Genomic DNA, 14,270 nt, shown 5'->3' with positions numbered 1-14,270 from the left:
TATTGCTAGAGGAAAGATGGCAGTATTGGCACAAAACACCCTTTTGGTCTGGATGATAATAATTTGGTAAAAGCATGATACATGCTTTCTTATTTCCCTGATTGAATAATGGTTGAGTATCCATTGTCCAGAATTCTGAAGTCTTCCAAAATCCAATAATGTTCACATAAGGGCTAGTGACACCTTTGGTTTCTGATGGTTTGATGAACACAAAGTTCATTGCATGGACAAAAATATTTTTTAAATATTGTGCATAAAATTACTTTCAGGTCATATGTATAAAGTGTACATTATACAGAAATGAATTTCTCATTAGACTTTAGTTCCATCTCCATGATACCCCATTGTGTACTCATATACAAATATGGATATTCCAAAATCTGGGGGAGAGAGGATGAAAACACTTCTGATCCCAAGCTTAACTTTGTGGGATGCTGCCAATGAAGAGAAACCACAAGTTCTAATTAGCATAGAATGTACTACAAGCACTGTAAAATTGGCTCACATTCCTGCCTGCTTCATTTAGTGCTTAATTTAAAGATTGTTTCTTTTAAAGCTCCATATGGCTTAAGGTGCACATTCTTGAAAGAGTACGCCTTCCCATATCAGTCAGGCTACATCTTAAGAGCTTCTCCTGTTATCCAAAGTGGAATTACAGTGCTGTGATTCCACTTTGACTGCCATGGTTTTGTTCTATGGACTCCTGGGATTTGCAAGTTTGAAATGGGATATTTAGAATTCTTATCCAGAGATTTCTAGTACCTCATAGGCTAAGATTCCATTTTGACTGCCCTGGGATTTGCAGTTTGGTGAGGAATTCTCAGCCTAAGAGCTCATCTAGTGCCCCAACAATCAACAAACTCCAAGATGATTTCAGTAACTTTGGCTCTCTCACTGTGAAGATGTGAGTTTAAGTAGCAAAATTACATATTTGGATATAATTCTTACAAATACAAACTTGGAAGTGGTTAATAGAGCAGTACAGTGAAGGTACAAGTAAGGATGCTAGAGATGGACATATGTGCTATTTCTGGTCTATGCCATTTAGCATCTATTCATTTTTAAATATTTTGTGTTCTATTTCTGTATTGTTTTGAGGATTTTCTTTTTAAAATCAAAAAGAAAATTTGGCATTTAAAAATATATTTCTGTGTGTATTGTCTTCTAAATTACTTATTTTAAAAAGGAACTTCACGTATCGGCCCAAAAAATGTATGTTAAATAGATAGAAATCCAATTTTTAATGGAGAATTGTCAGGAGCAGTTCTATTTATAGGGAATTTCATGACCTAAAACCTCTTCTAGACAAAAAATACATTGGTATCAATTGAATCTTAATTCCTTTTGCAGTACAGTTAACAAAATCTGGACAATGTCCTATTATGAAGGTGAAGAATTCAAGGACTTCTGGATGACTGTTCTGTTGAATTGTTTGAAGGGTAGTTTATATGTTTTGATGCTATAGATTACACAATAAACAAATCTAGCATTTAGAAATGTCTCCTTATTTCCTTTTCAAGAAATTGTTTTATATTCAAACAAGCCAGCTCTGCCTTGTGCTTCTTTAATTGCTGTTTGCAGTGGAGGAAAGAGTTTTGTACACAAGTGCTTCCTATGCAGTCTGATTTGGAGGAACCAGCATTATCTTCCACCCTATTCAATCTGCCAGGCACTGGGACTATATTTGTACCCATTGGCTACAATTGTTCCTTTCTATCCTTTACGTTTGCCAGCAGCTGATGACTTGTGGATGGCATTGATCCTTGGACCACCGCTTTGAGTTGCATTGTTATACACAATTCAGAGACTGTGACTTAACAAAGCCATGAATGCCAAGGATGATGTGGTTGGTCTGTTTGCCTGTGGAATATGCTGTGGCTGACGTGAAAAGGAATGTTGTCCCATTTCCACTAGTTGAGAAACCCTCAGTAGCTCTCTGTCTGCTTGTTGTCGACCTTAGTTCACCCTATGAACATTTCAATAACCCAGCCGGCCCTCAATCGTCTATTGTGTGATGCAGAGCCCTTAGAAGCCCCCAATAGTCACGTCTACCAAGAACAGCTAGATTTGCCTCTTAAGTGAAGGAGACAAAACAAAACACAACTCCAAGGAAATTCTTTGTCATCTGAAAGAAAAGGGAAAGTGGTGATGAGTTTTATTTCATCCTGTGCTTTTTCAGATAAATGCTACTGAGATTTGGTTTTATTCATGTTTTCTTTCTGCTAAATGAGGATTTTCTTTCCCTCTTTTAGCAGCCGCTCAGTTTTTCAACTGATTCAATTATCTGGGGAAATGCTTTCTTTTGTAGATAGAGTGGTGACAGAGTTCCAGTTTGAAAGTGTGCATAGCTAGATAAAAGCATTTAAATGTATTCTGATTTACTGTTGAATTAATCTTGTTCAGCAGTAGAAGTATGGGGTTAATCACTGTGGGCACTAATGAGGAAATACTTTACTTTCAATGTGAGAGTGAGCTTGCTCATATTTCATCACTGGAAAAAGATAGTACAGTATTTACCCACTCCAGTCTCATTGGGAAAAGATAGTACAATATTTACCCACTCCAGTCTCACATGCCTTTTCTGATTTGAATACTAATACTGCTGAACCAGGTGCCTACATGGCTACTGCTAGTCTTAACAGGAATAGACTCACTAGCAGTGGTTCTCAACCTGTGGGTCCCCAGGTGTTTTGGCCTACAACTCCCAGAAATCTCTGCCAGTTTACCAGTTGTTAGGATTTCTGGGAGTTGAAGGCCAAAACATCTGGGGATATACATTTAGAATAAATAAGATTTTTGACATTTTGAGATTTTAAAATTTAATGAGAATTAGAAAAATGAGGATATTTTGGAAGAAACACTTCTACATTTTGTTAACTAGTTGGATTTTGTTCAGCAAGAAACATAGCAACAAGGAGAGAACGTGGATAAGGTCAAACATAATAGAATTTTATGGTTGTGTTAAAAGTCTTGAATGAACTGTTCTGTCAGGTTATCCTAATTTAGAAAGATATATTGCTGATGTGGGAGAACAATGTAGCAGATGAGTGTCAAAATGTTATGTAAGTAAAAATGAAATAGTTAATTAAAATATGATCATGTTGAACTGATTTGTGAAAGTTTGAGGGATTATTGGGAGGAAATATCAATATTAGGATTTGAAAAATAGTTGGACTAAGAGTTATGTATTTAGTATATTTTGGAGGTAGTCGTGTGGGCCGGGCTAATATCACAATTGGTTAATTAGCTGCAATAAATCCCTGCTGACCGAAAGGTGGCAACTTTGAAGCCTGAGTCGGGGTTGAGCGCCCAACTGTTAATAGCTGTTAAAAAAAGCTGTTAAAAAAATGCCCAGCTCACTGTCGACCTAAGCAGTTCGAAAACAGCTGTGAGCTGTGAGTAGAGGAATTAGGGAACGCTTAAAGCAGGGAGGCTAATTTATGACACCATAAAAATGCCGGAGAGCAAGGAGGAAATACTACGATCAAAAAGGCTTGATGTCATAGTGGACGAAGTGACAGCTCCCCCTGTGGCCGAATTGAGCAACCTCCAGGATCCGAAATGGAAGAACTGCTGAATGGCCTCTAACTGTATGTCTTGTGTGTCAAAAACAGCATTGAATGTTTGCCTTGTATATGTACATTGTGATCTGCCCTGAGTCCCCTTCGGGGTGAGAAGGGTGGAATATAAATACTGTAAATAAATAAATAAATAAATACCACTATTAATGAGAAAGTTCAGAGGAATCTGTCTTTCCTGTTTGGTTTGTTTGTTTAACGCATTTAAATCTTAATTTATTTTGTATACTTTTACCTTGTAGTTTTATATAGTAAAAATTGTGTGTGTGGCCGGCCTTAGAGACTACTCATCGAGGGAATTTGTGTTCTGGTTCAAATTGGAACAGATTGTAATGCTTCATAATCTGTAAAGGAGGAGATCAGTGACAAGATGTGAAAGTGAACATGTAAGCATATGCTACTGTCATTTGTTGTATATGTAAAGATGCAAAGGTAAATGGGTTGCTTTTGAAGATGGCCCGGAAGCATCAATGAGTCCAACGGGCGGCAGCCAGATTTCTAACTGGGGTGGCATACAAGGAGCATACTACTCCTCTGTTACATCAGCTCTACTGGCTGCAAGTTTGCTACTGAGGCCTAGTCAAAGTGCTGGTCTTGGCCTATAAACCCCTAAAATGGTTCTGGTGCAACTTACCTGTCTGAACGCATCTCCTATGAGCCAACAAGAGTTTTAAGATCAGCTGGGGAGGCCCTGCTCTCGGTCCCACCCCCTTCACAAGTGTGATTGCTGGAGATGAGAAACAGGGCCTTCTCAGTGGTGGCCCTCCATCTGTGGAATTCCCTCCCCGGTGACATCAGGCAGGGCCCATCTCTTCTGGTTTTCAGAAAAAAGTTAAGACACAATTTATTTATTTATTATTTATTTATTTACTTTATTTATATACCGCTTTTCTCAGCCCTCAGGCGAGAAGCATTTGAGAAATAAGTTATTACGCTTTTGACGCAGTTTGAATAAGGATTATGAGCAAGGGTTATGGATGAATGGTACCATGCACTTTATATGTTTTTAATCTGTTATTATTCTATGTATTTTATTTGCTTGGTTTCTTAATATTTTTAATTGAAGAGATATGTTTAATGGTTATGTTTTAAACAGCATTGAATCTTGCTGGAGTTGTAAGCCGCCTTGAGTGTGAAAGGCGGGGCATAAATGAAACCAGTCAATCAATCAAGCTTGAAAAAGCCCTTTTTGTGTTACATGAGTTTGTGTTACATGAGTTTAGCTAAACTATCTGTTAATAAATGCCATAGCAGATTGCAGAGTTTTAAATGAAGGGGCAAGGGACATTGGTTTTGTAAAATATTGGGTAACTTAGAACTATTTTGTACTTCTGTCTCTTCTTCACACTGTGTTAAACAGATGCTGGAAAAATTTAATATTAACCAAGTGTGTTCCCCCCATAAACAAGGTTCCTGCGCTAGCGAAGATAATATCAGAAAGATCAAAAGTTGGGGGGGCGTCACAAATACTTGTCTATATCTTAATATCCTTAGACTCTTGTTTGTGTGTGAATGAAGCTCGAACATAATCTTTTCACCTAATACAGTATCACTATTGGTTTGAAAGTATAGTATATGTATCATAAATGTTTGTTTTGCAAGCGTTTAATTGTAGCTAGGGTCTATTGTAGCAGTAGTCTAAAAAAAGGTAATATATAGGTATGAAGTCAAATATGACTTAACAGTAGTCAAGAAATAGAACTGATCTCCAGAGGTCATGTGATGTATTTGCTTGAAGGACTATTGCCACTTTGCAACTTCATGTGTGAGGTATCATGAAATAGAAAGGATTCATCCCAGAAGATTGGGGTGGATAAATGTACCTAACTTGCTTAAAATAAAATCTTTGTGCATTGTAGCATGTACTGGTAGATTTTAGATTCAACCTGTAGGAAAAAATGCTTACTAAAAGTAAAACTATCATATATAGTCATGTATAAATTGACCTGCATAAGTCAAGAGTAGGTTTTGGAGGATACATTATGGGGTTTTTTTTGACACATGGATAACTTTGGGACATGTAGTGAACCAATCTTTTTCTTCCCCTTTTAAAATGCATAGAGGGAACATGCTAAAGAGAATGTGTTACACACACACAATGGTGTGTGTGTTTAACATTGCCAATCCTAAATTGTGTGCATCTATACAAATGCAGATAGGGAAAGGGATATAAATCAGGGAAAACAATGCAAATGCAGTCTGAAAAAGGTGATCGGTGGGGAGAGCAAGGAACACAACTTCCCCCATTAGGGATCCAGTGCAAAAATGATGATAAGAGGCAGAGGTGTGAAGGGCTCCCCCCCCCCCCCCATTGAAGGCAGCTCTCCCTCTTTCATTTTCTTTTCCAGCCCAAGTGATGTTTATCAGCAAATGGAAAAGCAGGCATTTTTAATGAGGGCTTCCTGCATGAGCTTCTCGGGAGAGAGATTGCAGCACACATTTTAACAGACTTTACTGTAAGACAGAAAGGAAGATAGGCTTTAACAGTAAAATCATATTAAAAACTGCAGATGCTGCACAAGGAGATGTAGTTACTGGTATACTGGTAATTTAGTGGAACTTTTGGATACTGTTAAGTACCTGTGGCCTTGAGGTAGGACAAACCTAGCTGATCTTTATGAGAATTAAAAGAGCTGGAACCTGGAATTATTATTGTTTATTACCTTATTCTTTCTCACTGAATACCAGAGGCATATTTTGACTAGATTGGTTTACTGGATCGGTGTTTGTTTTATGCTTCTTCAAGAACTTTTGGATCATTGTAAATTAGCTGCTTGGATGCTGTGCTTTAGATGTATCCTCTAGGTCAGGAGTGTTTATAAAGTTATTTGAAGTAATTCTTCTGAAATGAATGTGTGTAATGTTTCTGATGGCCCATATGAGTAGCTTGGTATTGCATATTCCATTAACATCTTCATGGTACCCTAAAGGCACTATTTTGGGGAAAATGCAGGATATGCTATGTTCCAAGAAGCTTTCCTGAGCCCAGTGCATGGCATCTATTTAAATTTTCCATTGTTATAGGCTATACTAAATTTAGTATTTTTTGTTGATCCTGAAGCTATTTTCAAGGGGATGGGAAAGGTTGTGGTATTGAAACTTTTGTCTTCTGCCAAAGGAAAGTATTACTCCACTTTTGCAGAGGCCCTTACCCCTAATTCCAGTGAACGTGGAAGACTGACTGTATTTCCCAAGATTTCTCAAAAACATTTTAGATACCTGATGCTCATTTATTGCCAACAGCACAAAATTCTGCTGTGACTGTCTCATTCCTGTATGTCTTTTGGGGTCAGAGGAATCACATTACATAAGATTCCTGTTGCTCTGTACCTGTGTAAAGCTGCACAGAGAGTGCCTTTTCTCTAGTTTCTCTCTGGATACTCTCACTCAAACATGTAGTATTGTGACAGTAGCAAAGGCGATTCCTTAAAACTGAAATTGAACAGCTCCCTTCTATTAGCAATTAAGAATGTTGTTTTTGTTGTTGTTGATGACATTCGTTCTAGGACATTTCTCAAATATATTATAAGAAAATCTGTAGAAAAGGAGATCTCTCTACTCTTGGAGCCCAAAACACTGCCACAGAACTAACAACCAAATGCAGAAATATATTCATGAACGTATTTTAAGAAGAGGAGGCAGAGACTACAGTATTTAAAGGAAAAACATATTTTTAAAACCTGAAATAACTGCTCTCTAGGAATCTCTAGGACTTCCAGCACAACTATGATGGGCATTGACTATAGATTCACTCTGGAGGATTTAAAGATTCCTAGAGAGAACATACTTATCAAATCTGCAAAGCAGAAACCTTCATATATACTTGCCTTGTAGCTGCATGGTTATTCAGACTAACTTTCAGAAGAAGTTTATGCCAATTGACTATTGTATATCAGTCCCAAAGAAAGATACATGGAATGAGTAGATTTCATCTATGGCTAAATGCTTTCAAAATATCTTGGAATTTAATAATATAACACGAGAGACGAATTAGGCATTTTGCAGTTCTCTGGATCCATATGATTAATAGCTTTTTAATGAACACATTATGTATCAATAAGTGTTGTAGTTTGGTGAGGCATCAGCACTGTTCAGCAGAGAAGACTCTAAAGGCTTTGTGAAGTTACAGCTCCAGTTATTCCATAGCATTGAGATATTGCAGTTGTCAAACCACTTTGATTCTACAGTGTAGATGCACAATTAGGAGGTTTTCAGTTCCTTTTTAGTTTAATCACAGCTTGATATATTTTCTGCATCCAGATAAAGATCAATTAAGTTGGTTCGAAGCATAAACTGTATAGTTGGGAGCAATCATGATTTAGGGGTTGGATAACTAGCAATACCTTTTTATTTTTGATGTGTGGGCAAGGCTTCCTCGTCTTCCACTCCCATTTCTTCTTGTATATCCCACCTTTTCTTTCATAACAAGGACTCTATACTATGCAGTATTAGATAAGTATGAGAGGATGGGAAGCTAGGCTGGTTCTCACAGTATTTTATTTCATACAGCCTAAACGTTTTTGAGGAGATTTTTCTGTACTTCGCTCTCTTTTTGCTTTCTATATGTCTGAAAATATAGATGCAAATATAGATGAAAATATAGAGGCTGGGATGCAAATACTAGAGTTCATTAGGGTAGACAATTTTCTTGACTGTTTCTGAACAATAGTAGGCAGAAGTTTCAGTAGTCAGCCTTTGCTTCAACAACCCTAACTGCCTTGTCTTGTTTTCTTTGCAGATCTTTCATCCCTAGTTGAATCACTACTGCTTCAATCAAGATGGCACCAGCCATTGGAGGCCCTGTAGGATACACCCCACCAGAAGGAGGGTGGGGTTGGGCTGTCGTTGTTGGGGCCTTTATATCTATTGGTTTTTCCTATGCATTCCCAAAATCCATTACCGTCTTTTTTAAAGAGATAGAGATCATCTTCGATGCATCTAGCAGCAAAGTATCATGGATCTCCTCAATTATGCTTGCAGTAATGTATGGAGGAGGTAAGTTGGTAGACTTGTTGAGCTTCATTTGCTCTATATATGGAGGTCTGATTTAATTGCTTCTTCTTTAGTCTTTGATTTAGCTGGAGGAGGTATGATATCATTAATAGATCTATTTTGTTTCCTCATTTTTTGCTCATTTTTCTCCAGAATGAGATACTGCCCCGTCTCCTTTCCCTGATATAATTATATCTGGACATTGGCTTGGTCATGTAAACTGAACATACCTTAAACTCCATTATGAAGCTTGATCAATTAATGATAACTATGTCATTAGAATGGCAAAACAAAGGAACAGGAGTTTAAAATTTGCAGAATTTGAGTGAGGATTTAAAAAAAGCTAAGGTTCTTTTCCAGTAATTAACTTCAAATATTAATCTTTGGGTTTTTCTAGACATTTAATTTTGTTAATCTTGATTTTCTGACATTGGATTTGGAAATATTTACAATACATTGTTATCTAGCATGAAAGACTGGCCTCATTTAAAAAGACTGTTTTGTTATAAGTAAATCTAAGGTGTAACGTTCTTCTCCTGAAAATAGGTAGAGGAGAATTGGTATAGTGCAGTGTTTCTCAAACTCTGGTACTCCAGGTGTTTTGGACTTCAGTTTCCAGGAATCCCATACAGTTTACCAGCTGTTAGGAACTGTGGAAGCTGAAGTCCAAAACATCTGGAGGGGCACAGTCTAGTGGATGAGGGGAATGGTGAATGCATCACTGTAGCAAAGGAGAGTCTCCATCTTGACTAAAAGATTCTGTGATGAGGCTGCTATTAAAAATAAATAAATCCTTGAATCCTCATATGATGAAGAATTATAGACTGGTCTCAAATATTCATTTCCCAAGCAAGATTTTAGAATTTGTGTAGATCTTCCAAGCTCCAGGGATGGAAATGAGTTGAAGGCTGTAACAAAGTGCCTTTGTTACAGCTCTAGACTCCCAAGACCAGTGGTTCTCAACCTGTGGGCCCCCAGATGTTTTGACCTTCAACTCCCAGGAATCCTAACAGCTGGTAAACTGGCTGGTATTTCTGGGAGTTGTAGTCCAAAAACACCTGGGGACCTATAGGCTGAGAACCACTGTCCTAGACATTGTCAATGAATCCCTTAAAAGGATAATGTTTTTCAGTTTCATTTTTACTATAACCTTGCCTGTATTATTGTTTTTGTTTACTCATCTATTTCTTTTCTTTTTTGCTCTCACTCCCACAAAAGGCTGGATAACATGATCAGAACATTTGACAAACCATAACATTTATTAATTTGCACTATGGGGTGCCTAAATTTGATGCGTGAGGTTGTCTCGTTCTTAGAGCAATTAGCAGGAGCTTTTCAGTGAGACCCACAGAAATACTACTATGGGCATCTTAAGCACCTGCAAATATGAAGCTTGACATGAAAAACGCAAGAAGCACCAGTTAAGTGTAGGATAATTACAGTGTTAAGATCCAGTTCATATGGAGTGCTGAGACAAAAGAAAAATATATTTACAATATAATACAGTCAACATCTTAAAAACACCGAAACAACACTATATATATATATATATATATATATATATATATATATATATATATGTGGTATATTAGCCAGATCACAATTTGGAAAACAGGAAATGCTGTTTTAAAGCAAGAAAAGTGATGTATGAAACATAGCCATACTACTATTTAAGAACATCTGGTATCATTTCTAAAATGTATATAATACTGTTTTAGATATATTATAGTCACTAATAAATTATGCATGCTAGAACACACAGATTGTAAACAATGGTAGTATTTTAATATTTCTTGTAATTTTCAAAACACATTTTAATTGACATTTTCCAATTAGGTAAAACAGGGTAAAAGAGGGGGGAGTTAGGGATGTTGTGGAGGTACTGTGGGAGGTGTGGGGATGGGGATGGGGATAGGGAGAAGGAGTGAGGGAAGGCTAGGGGTGGGGAAAAATAGTAGATTTCCCATCCTCTCTAACATGGATTGAAAAAGAAGGTAAATTATCCTTCATTTCTTGTTATTATGTACTCAATTCAGAATGTCAAATTACAAGAATTATGAGTAAATAATAATTCTTGTAATTTAACATTCTCCCCATTATTTTATAATCAAACGTTCTCAAAGAGAGTCTTTTAAATGTAACCCAGCATGTAAAAGCATTGCATGTGGAGGTTTCATCTCATACTGGGGCATTCAGGTCCATTTTCTTTTAAAACAATGTTACATTACATTCTCTTTTGGCTTCAATGCTGCTGCAAAGTGCGTGAATGACCAGGCTTTTTTTCCATTTGTGTCTGAAAAGCAAGTGACGTTGGTGGAATGAGATGAGTGCTTTCCCTTGGAAGGGAACAGGCTCTGCTTTGTCCTTCGTTAGCCAGGGAGGGAAATAGCAGACTTCCTCACTTCAATGTTAAGAATAAGCATGTAAACAGTAATTGTCTTGATGAGACCTCTGTAATTTGTTTCTTAATAGTTCAAAGAATTCATTCCCTGAATGCTCACTTGAAGAAACTAAGGGAACTCGTATTGTAGAAAATAAATAAATGGATCAGAAATGAAGATTCAGATATTGTGCGCCGCCCCCCCCCCCCCAATCTATTTTCCCTTATATAATTGTATCTGAGCATTGGTTCACCACTATGATAACAGGAAACGGTTTATGCAGAAGTGATTATCTTATATTATCCTATAGATTGCAGATGTCCTTTTATATCTCATATTCCATTTGACATTTATATTAAAACCATACTATAAGAAGCCAGACCTTGAAACTGCTAGGCCATTAAATGCTAATCAAGGTGGCCAGTTGAAACATTCCCACTTACCTCAAACAGACAAGAATTCTTTCTCCCACCGTGGACATTCCACAGATACAAAAAAACCCACTTGCCTAGTTTCGAACAGGCCTCACAACCTCTGAGGATGCCTGCCATAGATGCAGGTGAAACGTCAGGAGAGAATGCTTCTGGAACATGGCCATACAGCCCAGAAAATTCACAGCAACCCACCAATATGAATATATTTGTCATGCTGATTATGCAATTAGAGTATTTGGCCAACAAGAAACATTAATAATGCCAGTATTAGCAGTAGTAATAGTATTAATGATAGGACTGTGTACTATTTAATCAATCTTATCCTTAATTGTTATTCTGCGACAGATTGCACATAAATCTGAAAAGAAAGAACCATAATAATTGAAATAGATCTCAAAGGTCATTGGGTCCAGCCCCTGCTAATGAATAAAACAGATAATCACTACCACCACCATCAATTTTGTTAATTGCCTTGAATCCTTTTTTGGTGGGAGGGAAAGAAGGTCACAATTAATTAACTAAATATAATCGTTATAACTGTCAGCATTTTGAGCCATCAAGACCCCACAGTGGTCAGGTACTTTTTTGTACATAATGTCTGTTTTATGTGTTGCTTTGCCTATAGGAGCTTTACTGTCACACTGTATAAAATATGTTTATGAGATTATGATGGTTATTACACAATTTATATTTATTTGTACCCCACTTTTTTCAGGTAAGACATGAAGTAGTTCATAACTTTAAAACTATACAATTAAATGTATACAAAATACATATAAAATTAAATTAAACATGTTACATTTGCTAATTCAGTAAAAATATTTAAATACATACATAAATAGCTCTTAGGGCCCTTCCACACAGCCATATAATCCAGAATATCAAGTCAGATAATCCAAAATATCTGCTTGGAACTGGATTATCTGAGTCCATACTGCCATATAATCCAGTTCAGTGTTGATTTTATACAGGTGTACAAGGAGCCTTATAAGATTCATTATAGAACAGGGACTAAATGTTGCTAATATGAGATCCAGCCAGTACTTCTGAAAAAGACACAGGACAATATTTTCAAGTTTCACGCATCCATAGATATTACTGGTTTTATTTGCCCCTCTTTATGGTAAAGATGCAACTTAGTTTGTATGTTCATTAGCACTGACAGTTTCCCCATTAATTCAACCTCCAATTAAGTGAAATCATATTATTAAATGTAAGCATGTCTTTCCATAGAAAAGGAAAGGGTGCTTACTTTTATGATGCCTTAGTTCTGTTTTAAAAGTCTTTGCATAACTAGAGGGTGTCAAAGTTCATGTTCTGCAATTCTTTACATAAACCACTCCTTACAGTGAGGAGAGCAGCCGAATTCATGAATCAGGCCTTATCAGAAAGGCAAGGCAAAGTGTTCTGCTTTGCTGAAAAAATAGAGGGGTGAATCCATCACCCTATACACATGGGGGAAGCGTTGCCTGACCGGCGAGACCCTGTGCTGGCTCCATTGGAGTCAGCACGAAACATTGAAGGCCTCCTGTGTTGTGGGTGAAGTGTCCAATGATACTCCCACCCCAGTTGGGGGCGGGGCCTCCCCGGAAGTCACACAACATTGTGTAATGTTTTAATTGAGTTTAAGTGTTTGTTTTATATACTTATTTGTTTTATTTAATTGCATTTTATATTGTGTTTTATTTTATGTTCTGTTTTTAGGCACTTTTGTGCCATGTGTAAACTGCCCCGAGTCTCTTCGGGGAGATGGTGGTGGGATACAAGAATAATGTTGTGGTTGTTGTGGTTATTATTATTATGTTTGGTGTGGGTATTCTTCCCCAAGACAGGGTGAAAGTGTCCTAGAATGTTTAATCCCCCTTGTCTTATGATGTTGTAGATAATCTGGGTGCTCACTTTGTCAACTAGTCTTGAATTATACTAATTTTCTATTTTATGATATGGTGCAATTCAGCAGAATTTATTAACATATGCCTAACTTTAATAAAAGCATGGTTAGCATAATCTGTACAGGTATTAAACATTATTGAATTCTACATTAAACCATTATTTTCATTCATGTAAGCTAAATGTTAAAGGAAGGATTTCGGTGACCTTGAGGAAATAGTGGAGAAAGTGTCATGAAGATCACATTTTTAGTCTCTAATATCTCTAATCAAGAGCATATTGGATAGCAAGACTAAAATAGGTCTTTCCCTGAAAATGGAGAGTGCAGTTACCAAAGGAAGTAAATTTTAGTTTGGTTGCCCAACCATATGGTTTTAGAGAAAGCTTCATGTGTTTTAAAACAAGACATTTACTTCACATCTGAGTTTGCCAATTGCTCAATCTGTGATACAGATCTAATGATCTCCTAGTGAACTTTTTAATAGCATTATTTATGAGGATAATTGTTTTCAAAACTATGAAGCACCCTGATTTACATACTGCCTTGAAAAGAACCAGAAGGGATTCAGGTGGAACAGCTGACATGACACAGTTGGAACTCAAAATAGGATTTAGGAATGTCTTGTTTTCTAACCAGGTTGCTCTTGTTAATTGTTCAGCTTCCAACCAGGTTACTGTTGACAACTGGCCAGGTTGAAAAGTCACTGTGCAGATAAGTATGGATGTATGTTGACAAATTTGTTATCAGTTAATGGAGAAACTGGATTAGTTAATATGCAGGACATTCCCACTGAAGTTTATTTAAATAGGCTTTAGTGTCTGTAGAACAATGAGTCAGTCCTTAATCACTGTTTACTTTGGATTTGGGGACTTTCTGTAATGAAGAATTTTAAATACTGCCATGAAGACTAAGCAAACTCAAACCATTGAATGGTAATTAAAAGAATACAATTTGTACGCAACAAGTTTGGCTGTAGAAGATTTGAGTTACAATT

General features: G+C 36.9%; 1 protein-coding gene across 2 annotated transcripts in view; it reads left to right on the top strand.

Annotated features, from left to right (window-relative positions):
• SLC16A1 (solute carrier family 16 member 1) overlaps positions 1–14,270 on the top strand; it is a 37,835-nt gene that overhangs the window by 17,076 nt on the left and 6,489 nt on the right. For both annotated transcript variants that reach the window (XM_060772624.2, XM_067468085.1), the window contains exon 2: positions 8,317–8,573. In XM_060772624.2, the coding sequence (XP_060628607.1) occupies positions 8,357–8,573 (217 nt within the window). In that variant the 5' untranslated portion in view covers positions 8,317–8,356. The remainder of the gene's footprint in view (positions 1–8,316; positions 8,574–14,270) is intronic.

The sequence above is a fragment of the Anolis sagrei genome, chromosome 4, assembly GCF_037176765.1.
Source record: "Anolis sagrei isolate rAnoSag1 chromosome 4, rAnoSag1.mat, whole genome shotgun sequence".
NCBI classification, from domain to species: domain Eukaryota; kingdom Metazoa; phylum Chordata; class Lepidosauria; order Squamata; family Dactyloidae; genus Anolis; species Anolis sagrei.
This window is presented reverse-complemented; position numbering and strand designations above follow the sequence as displayed.